This window comes from Ptychodera flava, chromosome 8 (assembly GCF_041260155.1).
Source record: "Ptychodera flava strain L36383 chromosome 8, AS_Pfla_20210202, whole genome shotgun sequence".
Lineage (NCBI taxonomy): Eukaryota > Metazoa > Hemichordata > Enteropneusta > Ptychoderidae > Ptychodera > Ptychodera flava.
Window position 1 is genome coordinate 33,828,527 of NC_091935.1, and position 14,176 is coordinate 33,842,702.

Genomic DNA, 14,176 nt, shown 5'->3' on the forward strand with positions numbered 1-14,176 from the left:
CAGTTATTGAAATACCTTGGGCAGCTTGAGAAAGAAGCCTCTTTCTCCATAATTTGCAATTTTCAAGGCCTCTTGAAGAGCATTTTTTTTCTTGGCCCTAATTTTCTCTTTTGCGCGCATTAGTTCTATGTCGTGTAACGAGGGCCGCTCAATATCGACTATTGATGCGAGAGGGCGCTCCAATGCACCAATGCACCAGAGGATGCTGGTATGATGTATGCAAATCTAATTTGGATATGTAAACTGCAGGGTCACAGGTGAGACAACGAGACATTCACTTTCAAACGCTGTCGTGTAAGCGGACGCGATTTCTGGTTCTGGGCAGCAATATTAACTTCCGCTACCCTGTATATAGGATCAGACAAACACACGCTAATGCGACTGACTTGTAAATTGTCGTTGTTGTTAGGTGAAATTGTGAGAGACCATGGAAGCATTGTGAATAAGCGGCATAGGTTTTCGCGGCGGTGACCATGTTCTGAACACCCGGGCAACGCGACCGTTGGAAGTCGGGGCGACATAATATTTGCGTTGCAGCGATCGTTGAAGAACCGAAGGACATACGTCTTAAGCCAAGGAATTGACTTATGCTTTAAGACAGGTAAGAAAAAAACAGTATACATGTCTTGGTTGTTCGGTTTGACGACTCGTGACCCCGAGTTCTCATTTCTATTTTTATAACAACCTGTGCCACTATTGTTGACAATAAAGCTGCTCGATCGTTTGTTTGAAAGCACCACGGCATGTATTGCGCGGACTGTCACCTAACGAATTCATTACCTCATTATGTTAATTTGCCCGATATTAAAAACGAAAGACGGCTACACATATCAGCAGTAATTCACGACCGGTTTCAACCACACACCCAAAGAGACGGACATCGACCGTTCTTGAAAGCGACAGAACAGCTGACTGTTCTTTAGGCCTATACGTCATTGTCGAGAATATCCTACAGGCGACGGTACTAGTCGAACGAAATACTCTGGGCTTTAAGAATTCACCAACACCCACAAACTACACAGTGACAGTAGATTAGCTATGAGACATTACCACATACTACATAGCGATAGTAGACTAGCTATGGGGCAACACCCAGCCTGCGAATACATTTTAGAGACCCGCATCACAATCACATGTTGGATGTGTTAGCTGATTGATTTTAATAGGCCTATACTTAGAGTCACGGGGGATATTCGCGTCGCTCGGCCATGGCAAGAATAATGGCTTCAACACCCATTCCCTTATCTATGCATTTGTAAATTGTACTGTCTACGCACGATCACTCCACGGGATACGGTAAATATTTGTCTTAATTTCGTTTTTGCGTCTCACGAACCGTTATGCAAACGTTGGCCATGCATGGCAATGAAGTGATTGGTACAATGTGAAATTTTCGTTGTAAATATAAGTCGGTTTCAAAAATATAAGCTTAAGCTTACGGCACTGGGCGGGTTGTGTATCTGCGTAAACCCTGAGGTGTATCATGGAGGTACCACAGGAAGGGTGTGTCAATGATTTCAGTCGCCCGATGGTAAACGTGTAGTCTAAATTCTATGTCAAGGATAGATTCAATTAGAAAAACTCGATTTATATTTAGAAATATGGTGAGACACTCGGCTCGTTTGCATGCTCACTGCTGGTGTTTACTACACTGACCACGGTCCCTCTGTACTGACTTTCCTTTAGCATGTTAGACTTCATTGATCAACAGACACAACAAATGCATCGATCAGCTAGACGAATGAATGAAAGTATTAATCTTTTTGAAATGACACGACGGCGTTGCTATCATTAAGTAAAAAAACTCGAATATTTAGCACAGCCATTATATACACATGACTCGAAGTTTTCCTGCCATTTGTGTTTGCACAAAGGAGTGACAATTGACCGGTGAAATGGCATTTTTCCACGTTACGCAACGACAGTCTTTCTGCCCGTTGTCGATTGAAAAACACGTTTGCATACTAAGGAGATCACGTTGTACTTCCAAAGGCCACGGCATTTTCAGAAACCCGGTGCGAAAGACGCCACCGTACCGTTCTGGTACATTTGGTAAAATCGATTTATGGGGAGGTACCTCCAGAGATATGATCTGTAAAGGGAAATGGCTCAAATAATAAATAAGACATGTGGGATATTATATGCACCTGGCAGGGTAAGGTACAAGTAAACCGATATATTGTTGACCTCAAGTATAGCTGTTGTGACATTCTCACGTCGCCATGTTACCGCCAGTTGCCCCCAGTGGCTTCGTCTTCCACTGACACCAGTTTGTCGCTGGCGTCTCCCTCTTCTTCACCTAGCGATGACCTTTGACTCAGTAGAGCCGGAGGACACACTCTTCCTTGACACCCGAGACATAACCACAACACTCTCTTAATGGCATTCTCAAACCTTTGGTTTCATTCAATGAAAGCATCTATTGAATCTGCGAGAATCATGCCTGGTATTCGTTCCTATTGATTGGAAAAAATTCACCAGTGTTTTTCAGACATGGGATATCTTTCCCATGTTGCGAAAGTAATTTAAAATGCATGTTGATGACCATTTTGTCCCGAAACCGAATCTGTCTGGCAAATTGTTGTCACATTCCTCTTACAGATGTCCTGATATTGTTTCAGAATACCACTTTCGGAAACAATATCAGTGAATCTCGTCATCTGTGCAATGGTGGTTGATGATATGTGAGCATAATTTTTAAATACTGATAATAATTTAATAACCAAATATAGCTGATACATAATAGTACACATTAAATAAAAATGAAACTATGATCTAAATTTGCACGGAAACGTCTTAAAATTCGGTGACAAACATTATAAATTTGCATCATAAGATAGAAGTGTGAATGTCTCGGATATACTAGTAGATCAGTCGAATACCTATATCACAGGACGCCCTCTATATAACCCTTGATACACATGACGAAAACACCGGGCATAGCTGCCAGTCATACTACTTACGATACGTTATAGCAATTACTTTACATTTACCATTGTTTTCATATCTTAGCGTGCTCAACCATTTATTGAATTCTTCAGTGATACTTTATATGCCATTCGATATCGATCGATATAATAAGGGAATAAAATTCTACGCAGGACTCATGACTCGTTGCAAGTTCGCACGTCAATTTACGTTCAGCTTAAATGCTATCTGCTGGTCGGAGCGTGCCAGAATGTAAAAATGCTACCCACTGATCGGAGCGTGCCAGAATGTATTTTTGTCGTGCTAGAACCCACAGGCTTAAAATACATTCAGTAGCCCCGCCAGATCACCTTTTTACATCTGCCACTTGGCGGTATGTTTCAACTCAGACGGATATCACTTTCGTAGCATGGTGAGTTTATCATGTGTGTAGCGCAACGCAATGTCGTTATTTGCCTCTCAGATAGTAGTACGCTAAACAGCAAGATAAACTATGAGGCGATCGAAACCTTACGAGGTACAGTTGTTTTGCAATCGTGCTTGAAGATGTTAAAGCTTGCCGTCGAAATATTTGACCGATGCGTCATATTGGAAGCGCTGTCACCCGAGTGGCGTGACTGAAATCATGTGTGGAAACCATTTTCATTTAATACGGTAGGGTACGATGTTCCTTTTCCAAGACTGGTGTTGTGACGATATCGAATGCCAAATATTTTTGATAGCGGCGACATGCTGTACAGTAGTTGCAAGATCATGATTTCAAGAATTCAGACGATTTAACTGTTCAGTAATCACAGCGCGTCATTGTATGTAAATTGGGTTAATAATGCTCACGTGCAAGGCCGTGTTTACCGAAATATCATCATCAATATTTTGTTCGTAATTCAAGCTGTCCTACTGACGAGCTCTAACTCGGTAGCAGCGATAAATTATGGTCGTTCTGATACGGTCGATATGCACGAAATTATTTAAATGTCATACTGTACTGTACCAAAATTGACCCGAATTCAGCATTTACAATCAATGAATGACGCACGAAACTCGAAGCCTTTTAAGGCTTGTCTGAACAATTTTAGGCATTGTCTCGGCATCTACAAAACGTGTTTTAGTTCAGTAGTTTGTTCATAGACAGTACGAGAAGGTCGTTGAATACACATCAAAGGGGTTAAAAAGCGCCTTATTTTTCTGCTTGGCTGATAATGAATTTGTCAAATGCAGCTTGGTAACCGTTGCTACAGCTATGGACAACTCGAAAACCTCATATGCAATGTGTGTGTGTTTGTAATTTGATGTGATTGTTCTCTTCATGAATCCCTGAGTCAACCACAGCATTTATTTTCGGCGTTAAGAGTGCAGTAACATGTGTACATTTTCTCAGCATTGCAGGTCGAGTTGCCGTCACAGCACGTGGATATGTACCGAGTGAACGCGGAGCGAAGTGAACTTTGACCTTAAAAGTCGTCGAGAAATCTCAGACATACTGACCAAGTGATACACGTACGGTTTCTGTGCAAACCATACAGACGAAACAGATCGAAGGCGTTGTCAAACAAATTTGCGCTTCATCATATATCCGCGTGTTTTCTTCGCGTGCTACAAATATGTCTTCTCTTTTGAACAAAACCAAAAATTACCAAAAATTTGAAGATGATGATGTTGAGACGGCAAAGAAGAAAGTGGAAACGGACAAGAAAGCCTCGGACGCAGCGACATCGAGTGAAGATACGGTCATGACCGTGCAGTACAAAAAATTGGAAGACGACGTCACCAACGAAAACATTCCCAGCAAAGAGACAGACGAGAACGTATTTCCAGTACTTGTTATACCGCAAGAGGACACCGCTTACGTCAATGTCAACTTTCACCTCGGGGAAAGTACTAGCGCCACCAGTGGCGGAACGACTCTGCAGGTTCCCGAGACTGGTACTGCCCAAACAGAAGTAAAAACTGAAGAACCGAAGTTATCGCATGTGTCTGTGGTAGGTTACTTTCTCTTTGTATTAAGAGATCAATTTATGCAATCAATTTTTATTCATTTTATGACGGTAAGTTTTCAATCGGGTTCGAACTCACAGCATGCGGCAGCCAGTCGCCTGGCGGAGAAGCAACAGACAGAACAGCTCGGCCAAATCCCCACTCTAAAGAAGAGTGGTTCAATACCCGAGCTAAGTTGTTACAGATCACAATCTACTATACAAAAAGCTTTATTTTGAGCCGTTTGAAACATTCTGATAGCACCGAAGCATTTACAAAATTGTTACCCCAGTTCAGAACGGTATGATCTTCAAAGGTGTGTTTAGCAGCAATAACGATGGAACATGCGATAAAAATGTGCTAAAATACAGGCCTACTCACAATTTTACTTCGTCAGATTTTACACCGCAGAAAAGTCACACAAGAATACAGGTTTAAAAAGAAACCATTTTAGACCTGGCACGTTGAAATCAGGGAAACCGATTACTTGTGATATAAATTCTTGTTAATTGCATATTGATAGTTGTTATTTATCGTACCCTTATTTATCTACATTTAATTTGTTATAATGTATTGAACACTGACGAAAATTACTCTCTGAGTAGCTCGGCTTCTCTTCGGAAGTAAATAAATAAGTAATAAAACAAATAATTGAATATTATAATTATAAATTAAATAAAAGGAGAAAAAACTAGCCGATATTTCCACAAAGAATAAAAGTGTCTGTGTATGATTACTGTTATAGCGATATTGTCGCTCTGTGGCTATTCAGCTAGTATCATACCAATTAGTGTAAACAAAGCCAACGGCAGACACACCAAACTACTGAGCATGCATTATCCATACACCTGTCAACGCATTTCTGACTTTGAAGTGTGACTTTTTTACAGATTACAGAAGTCAAGAAGACTAAGAGCAGACATCCCCCGATGGCCAAGCCGCCTCCGGACTTCCTAGGCTGCTCAATATTTGTCACTATATTTTGTTGCCCGGCTTTGGGGGCCTTTGCGATTCACCAGTCAATGCAGGTAATAGTAGGATTGTTATCGGCATTGATTACAAACTTCCATAATATGATCAATATTTGAGTTTCTACATAATGGAAGTGATCATAGCAATATTAATTTCAGCTTGTAAGTTGTTTGAAAAGGTCCTTTCCCATTACAGGTGCAATACACCGTCACTCATATTTTATACTTCAACATAAAATTATACAAAAAGTCAATCGATACTCGCTTCTTTCAAATTGCACTTCAATCTAGTCTTAATTGTGGTAAATCTCCCAGCCTTAAATTAATCTATAGGACAGTCATTTCATCAGTGACAGATCAAGGAAATATACTCATCCGGCGACTAATGGATAATTTGAAATCACTTACTTTGCAGAAACATTAGCACAGAAACAATACAAAGTGTCGTCCGAATTAATTATTCTCTCAGTGACAAAAGCCTAATTAGATACCACCAGTTATTGATTTTCGTATTGTCCTATTTTCTCATCAGTGTCGACGAGCAGCTAAACGAGGTCACAGAGCGAAAGCTATCTGGGCCAGTCAGACTGCTTGGAAGGTGGCTAGAGTGGCTTTTCTGGTCGGAATTCTGGTTCAAGTCGTCATCATATTCGCACTGGTGGAGGCGTTTGCTTAAAGAACCGAACGATCCGAAACCTACAGTTTTTGCAGTGCCTTTCATCGACAGCAGTACTTTCACCTGAAATAGACGGCATTGAGGAAAAGGTGACCTTGAATCTGAGGAAGACGGGTATTATTGACTTCGCGATGTAAGCCGGGAAGTCTTGAACGTCATTTACTGAACAGACAGACATTGGTACGGGAATTTCTCAGTTATTTCTTAGTTTTGTGACAATAGTGCCGTCACTGAGTGAGGACAAACAAAGTTGCAACAGGCATCAATCGGGTTATGAAACACATGAGGGCGCTATTATCACCAAATCAGCTTCTTGCTTCCAACACCATTCTCAGGTCGAGTGATCTGATATCGCCATCTGGTTTTCATGCTTACTCTGAAGTTATCACATTCAGGGGAGTGGTAGTAAATGAAAAAAAGATGAAACGAGTTGCTTGCGTGTTGGAAAAACCAATAATGTGGTACGAATCCGCTTTATACATGTATTCTTATTCAGAACATCAATTTCAGTTTTCACTTTGAAAATCTAATGTATTTTTGAAAGGTAAAATAGGTCAGTCAGGTCTGCCAGTACGATGGCTTCATCGCCTTCTTAGGAAAGTAGACGTTTGCCGGTTTTAAATTTATGTTGCGTGTCGGAAAAGTTTTCTATACCAACTTCTGCCCTCACAATCTGATCTCTTACAACTCCAAATTACTCGGAACAGTTCAGAAAGAGCGATGTAATCGAAAGTGAACCACACTGTACAAGTTGTTCTCAAAATAGTGGTACTTTTAAAGATAAAAATTCTAATATTTGAATAATTGTTTGAACTTTCCCGACCGAAATAGCGTGAGTGAAATATCAACGTGAACATATCTCCTTGCGAATAAAGCCTTAATTGAACTGTAATGTCTGTAACAATGCACCTTGTCACCCATAAGCCTGTAGCGTTTAAAAGAGACGTTACTGCTGTTTGTTCATAATTAACTTACATATTATCGATATTGTATTATTATTTTAAGAATAAACTGGTGTCCGTTAAAAGTTAATATTCCACAATTTGTTGAGTTGAGCACGGTCCCACCTCAGGGGACCATGAATTGTGCAATATAAAATAATATAATAAAAAATTCAAAGTTTGTATGGAAGAAACTTTGCCAGGTCAGTGAGATTCAAGCAGTGTCTGACATGAGGACCGAAATTTGCACGACGACCCCGATTTTTAACATAGATTTTGATAGAGAATTGATGAAAGTTTCATTGCTCGCTGAAAGTTTGAGCAAAAGTTGAAGTCTTTCATTTTCGAGGCGCGAACTATCGCCAAACAAGATCATTCTGTATTTTCAGTTGAGAAACGTTCCGTTCCACCCACACCCGATTGCCGTATTTGGGAGCCCGCTCCCAACATTGCTGGTGTGATGGCTTTGCACTTGCTATTTTGTCGGAATTCTTAGTCGCTCGTTTTAATTCCACGATAAAGAATGATAATTTGTAAGGAAGATTTGATACGAAACGTTGGGCATTGTGTCACTGATACGAGAAGATATTTTGGTAGCCGTCAGCGACCATACAATCATATCATGAAATCCCAATACACGCAGCCCTCATGCGACATACACTATAGCTACACTCAACAATCTCTGGACTCGAATGTACATTGAGTCGATTTCTTACCAACATATTGAGAAAGATGACATTTCAAGCGTATCAATCCAAAAGAGTTACAGTTTTTTTTATTTCTAAATTTCTGATGAGTTGTGCGCCGTCTGGAAATGTCGGGCTCCTCACATGCGGTGCACTATCGGTGCGAAATGACATTCATGTGCATTGGGAAGCATGTATACCTCAGCTATTTCGAGCCAAATGAAAGATTCATACATAGTGGTCTTCAAAAAATCAAATAATATTTTATACGTTTTAGAATACAATGTGGCGTAAAGCTCTATACGATCGGTATCCATATTTAAACGCTCCCTCTAAATCCCAAGCACTCAAATTCAAATAAAACAAGTTTTTTCAACCAATAAGAGATATTGTTTGTCGTAACACCTTGTAAGTTATGTATATATACAGATATATATATATATATATATATAATATATATATATATATATATATATATATTATATATATATATATATATATATATACAGCTACAGTATTGAGGTTATGTGCACTTTTTGGAGCAAATGTCATTTGCTTTGTGAACAAACAAACGAACGAAACATGGATACTCCACTATGACTAAGACCCTTTTGTGTACCGTCCTGAGTCATTGACAATAACGTTGAATGTTGCATTTGTTTAACGAAGTCACTGCATTCGAGTTTGTAACGAGGGCGCACTTTTGTTGAAGTCCGGAATTATAGCAGTGCAATTTGTATTACCAACAAATTATGTGGCAGAATGTGAAAGAATAACGTTCTCTAGGACCCAATCAGCAGCGTTGCTGTTAAAAATTAAGATCGTGGTGAGGGATTGCCATGAATTTGTCGTAGACGAATGTACCAACCTATGGCAATATATTACACAGATAATCGTAAGTCCGACTTGAAGTTTTAATGATGTCATTTGGTAAGCGAATGACGGGCACATGGTCATCACCGCCCAAAGTTGCAAGGACGCGGAAAGGTCAATTGACCTTCTCGCAAGTGTGAACGCGCGAAATGTCGAAACAACTGCTTGGTTGTTGTAATTATCGTGTTGGTATCACCAATGATATCACATAATTGAAAGTGGCAGCTAAGGTCATACACATGCAACATTTAAAAATACATCTGTAGACAAAATTATTTTCGCTTCCCTGTTTTGTTAAGGAAATCACTGCAAGGCTTTGCCAAGTAGCATCCCTTGTCTTCACCCTGAGTAAACCAGTTTTAACTAACCACGAAATAAATACTTGTTTTATATCGCAAGGATAACAGTATGTACCAGGAGTCCCCCATAAGAACATGATGCCGATGTGACACTTGATGTTGTTATTTTCATTTTTCCAAATTTCTTTTTGCCAAATGAATTACTTTTATACGAAACACTTGAGATGATTATGATGGTATCCAAATTCTATCAACGAAAACATGACAGTACGTAGACTATCTTATGTGAAGTACATCTTGGAAACATTTCTAAAACTTCTTCACTTTGAGAATTCTGATAGGAGAAACTCGTGAAGTACAAGAATAAAATACAACAACAACCACTAGATGATTGTTAACACGAAATGTTTGAATAAAAACAATGACTTAAATGTGAATTGGTACCAAACTGCAGGGACATCTGACTTGTATTTAGTTAGACAACAGAGTCGTTAACCAGTTACGTCAGAGGTGCAGTCTTTCCACTGCTAACCTGTGCTTGTACCAATTTGCTAAAATTGCACTGGCCTGCAAATTTATGTTATCTTTTGTACACACCTACACAAATTCAGTTGATACCAGAACCTGTCGAAAATACCTTATTATCGATACAAGGACAGCTATCGAAAAAATGGGAGGCCTTCGAGGCATTTATCCCGAGCTAATACAATGAGCCACACATATTATATTGGCGAAACGAGAATAGGTCCTAAGCCACAATTCATGTTGTTGATGCGATAGCAAGTTCATCGAAACCATGTTCTGGTTCCGTTGATGACGTCATGGTTCAATCGACCGTTCTAAATATAGGCTCTCTCTCTCTCTCTCTCTCTCTCTCTCTCTCTCTCTCTCTCTCTCTCTCTCTCTCTCTCTCTGAGAACGCAAAAGTTGTATTGATGCAAAGTAGCTGAAATACTACCATTTATGTTGAATGTTCTAGCTTCAGTTCTCACTCAAATACATTGTATTCTGTGATGGATTCGACCACAACATCATAGTGTGTGTGAAATTTGGAACAGTTAATCATTAAACTGGTGATCTACTTTACCCGACTTTGCACTGAGACTGTACACAGAGTCAACATTGACGCGACCGGCGTCGGGAAGTAAAACAAATCGATATTTTAGATTGCATGACCTTTTAGAGAGTGCCCCGATGTCAGGTCATCGGTCTAACAGCCACATATCAAACCGCGATGGCCTATACCTCTCATTACACGAGATACCAACAGAAGGCAAGATTTGGCCAAATCTCACCCGTCGTTTGACGACAAGTGGGTCAACGTGGGATTACGACAAGTCGCGGCAACTTGTTCTGCTGTTTGTTGTGCGGAACAGTCTTTCCATAACAACTCCCTTTGACCAATGTACATGAACTAAAAATTCTGACCCCCCGGAACTCTGTTACTATTCACCGTGTTCTCGGAAGGAGCGCATAGTACAGATTCAAGAAATGCTTCCTTGTCTGGCAACAAAATGACCATCCAGGACAGAGGTATGGTTAACTCAAACACTCTTTCCCTCATGTTTTACTGTTTTCTTCAGTGTTCTCGAGTCCGAACCGTGATGATCCACCCAGTATCGTGTTCGCACTGTCGACTGTTTCACACAAGCCAAAGGTTTATTTCCTCTTAACCATGCTCTTAGGGTAACGCCTGCAGTTGTTGCACCAATTAATGAGGACATTGGTTTATGACTTGTCAAAATCAAACACGTCTTTGTGTCAAGGCATAGCGACAAGTGTTGTACATCTGGTACATGTATGCATTGCTAAATAACGTTACCAGGACCACTATGGGCCATGCAGGAGCTGAGTGATGTACGGAACCATTGCCTTCTGATATAATGGATTTCGATACATCTGCTAGAAGTGTCTGTGGTTGAAATCTGTCATACAGTACTAGTGTTCTATGCTTCTACGATACCTTCAGTTTATTTTGGAAGGCTGCATTGCTCAAGTCTTACTGATCGGCCATAGTACAATATTTAACAAAGAAAACACACCTGTCAGTCATCCTTTTGTGTACAGCTGAGAAATTGACACATGGAGTAAAATCTCAACGTTACAAAATCATGTGTAGATTTCAAACTTCTGCTTTACCACATTGTTCTTATGCTATTGTGACCTTTCCTCCGCAGTACAAGAAGCACCCAACCAGCATGACGAACCTCCGCCACCTTATTCAGCCGCCGTAGGTGGCGCTCCGCAATTCCGTCCCGCAATGCAGACAGGGTTGGTACAATCCGAGTCCAGTACAGAGCAAACTGCTACCTTCACACAAGCCACACATTCCGTGGTTCACTTTTCCTCCGATGGGACAGTAGTTGTAAGTTTCTATAAGTATGTTTTATTTTTTAGTAAATACCAACCGATAAATCTTGCAGCAGACGACAACGACGATGAACGATCATTTTCATAGGATGGTCATCATTATCACTATTATGCTATTGTAGTTTATGTTGCTTCCCTTTGTTGTTGATGTTGTGGTTGATGATGGCGATGACAATATTGATGATGATGATGATGATGATGATGATGATGATGATGAGGATTAGGATGAGCACGAGGAGGATGACGCCGACGACAACGGTGACAAAGACCCACGATTCATAAGGAAATGAAAAAGTTCAACCATTTGCCGTTTTTCCTTTCTCACATTTTCTTCATCTTATCAGGTCACAACGAGCAATATGATAAGTAGACAACCGACAGTTCGTCACGATGAGCGTGAAGATTTTACTCGTCAAGACAAACTCGGTATGTTCATGGCTCTGTGTACATGTATTCTGTGTTTCTGGCCGATGGGAATGGTCGCCATTATATTGTCCGGATACGTAAGTAATTTCCTCCGATTTAGTTGAGTATGTCCCCTATCAATGTATTTCTGTAAATCTTGATATGCTTGTACATGTAGTTGAAGAAGTCTATTTTGTCCAAGTTCACATCATTATTATTCTTCATTACTGAAGGTAAAACTTTCTTTGTTATGTTCACCAATTTCAAAAAATGTAAATAGTTGATTATGTAAGATTTTAAAACTTGCAGTTCTAGATATTGCACAAAATGTGATGAAGTGGCTGTTATGAATATAGAATTGTATAGAACCGAAAGGAAAGAAATACGTTGAAGGGACTGACAAACGCGTGATTAATGCCGGCAACTTTATATTGTGTGAAGATTGAAGTTTGTTAAAATGCTGTATAGACAGTATGAGTCGGATTATATAAAGGAAAGATTGAAAATTTGCGTCAAGCTCAACTTCACAGATAATGTCCTCCCTATAACGTTGTCAACTCAAAGAGCAGAAACCATACCGACCTGTCCCTTCTGAAGGGTTAAATTTTCATGACTGCGTTAAAGCACGGATAGAGGGACTGTCGTTAAAAGAAAAGTATGTCGAGACAGTGCACGCAGGGGAGAGATACTGATCGCTAATTCAATTACTGTCAGCAGGTTTTGAGAATGGAGACCGATCGAATTGGTTACAGGCTGGCTACTTCACTGTTCATTCTTTCTCTTTTGTTGACAGGCATATTCATACCGTGTACGCGGGAGTTCCACAGCGGCTAGCAGAATGACAAGACTGTCCCTCGCGGCTTCGTGCCTTACAATTGCAATCGGAGTGACTGTGTACGCCACCCTCATAACTCGTCGAATAATATAAATGAAAAACTATATAATATAAATTTCACCGATGGGGCAACATATACTAGCCCGAGTTTTTATGCGTTGAATTGCCTACAAAAGGACAAACTTAAAGGGAAGGAGTCGTACCTTTTATTCCTCAGTGTCTTGCACAATGGAGGAGGGCTGAGAGCGAGAATAAATGATTTCCTAAAGCACATGACCTTTACCTTTACGAAAAATGAATGAAGAGAGACTGGCAACCGACAGATACTAACTCTTTGAACCGAAGTAACTATATCGGTTGAGACCAATTACCACATGTCAAGGACTTTGAAAACGTACATCTGGTACATTCTCAAATAGTGTTCGGGTTTCATGCTTATGGAAGAAGTAAAAATGGAGGCAAAGTAAACCTTATCCAAAGAATATTGTATCTATTTCTGGATATACTGACTTGGTTATGATGGATGAAAAAATATACAAATCTACTTTCAAATCCCCAAATTTTGTATTATATCAAGTATAGTATTTGAATGAAAATTAAAGTTATGTCACGTTTTCTCCTTTAAAACTATTCTTAACAAAAATAGAAAAACAATTTCACTGCATACATTTGTCATGAACGAAAAAATATATAACTTTATCCTTGTATAATTGAAGAGACGAGAATGACGTCAGATGCGGTGCTGTGCTTGATTCAGAGCATTGCACACAAGACCAGCGTTGGGCGCAATCGTCGATAAATGTGAACTCATTAACTCATCAATCACAAACGTATCTTTTGAAACTTATATAACTTATTACAAAGTATCTTTTACCGACATGTGGGAATAAATATTGTCGTCGACTTTATATAAAAGGGCATTCGTTTGTCGTGCCTTTTTGCCGGAAGAAAACTTGTACGATCTTTAAATAACATTACAGAAAAGATGTCACGGTGTAGACAGACTGAAAGACAAACTAGCAAACCAGACAAACAAAAAGATAAACAAAACAACCGAAAGATAAAAACAAACAAAAACAAGCAAACAGAAGGTCGATAAAGAGACTTACTTTGAAATAAAACTCAGAAAGATAATGGCTGTGGTATTGACAACAGGGCCGTAACCTGACCAAATATTGCCGACGGGGGAGAACCTAGCTTAGCAAGGATTTAGGTAAT

General features: G+C 39.8%; 2 protein-coding genes across 2 annotated transcripts; both read left to right on the plus strand.

The window, feature by feature from the left end:
* The first annotated feature begins 236 nt into the window (after positions 1 to 236).
* LOC139139124 (uncharacterized) lies at positions 237 to 7,591 on the plus strand. Its single transcript, XM_070707920.1, has 4 exons — positions 237 to 601; positions 4,307 to 4,907; positions 5,793 to 5,930; positions 6,406 to 7,591. The coding sequence occupies exons 2-4, from the start codon at positions 4,530 to 4,532 to the stop codon at positions 6,547 to 6,549; spliced, it is 660 nt and encodes a 219-aa protein (XP_070564021.1). The 5' UTR covers positions 237 to 601; positions 4,307 to 4,529; the 3' UTR covers positions 6,550 to 7,591.
* A 2,924-nt stretch (positions 7,592 to 10,515) lies between these two features.
* Positions 10,516 to 13,835, plus strand: LOC139137961 (uncharacterized). The gene is made up of 4 exons (XM_070706194.1): positions 10,516 to 10,881; positions 11,526 to 11,713; positions 12,063 to 12,221; positions 12,917 to 13,835. Exons 1-4 carry the CDS (start codon positions 10,863 to 10,865, stop codon positions 13,049 to 13,051), a joined length of 501 nt encoding a protein of 166 aa, XP_070562295.1. The 5' UTR covers positions 10,516 to 10,862; the 3' UTR covers positions 13,052 to 13,835.
* Positions 13,836 to 14,176: the final 341 nt, after the last annotated feature.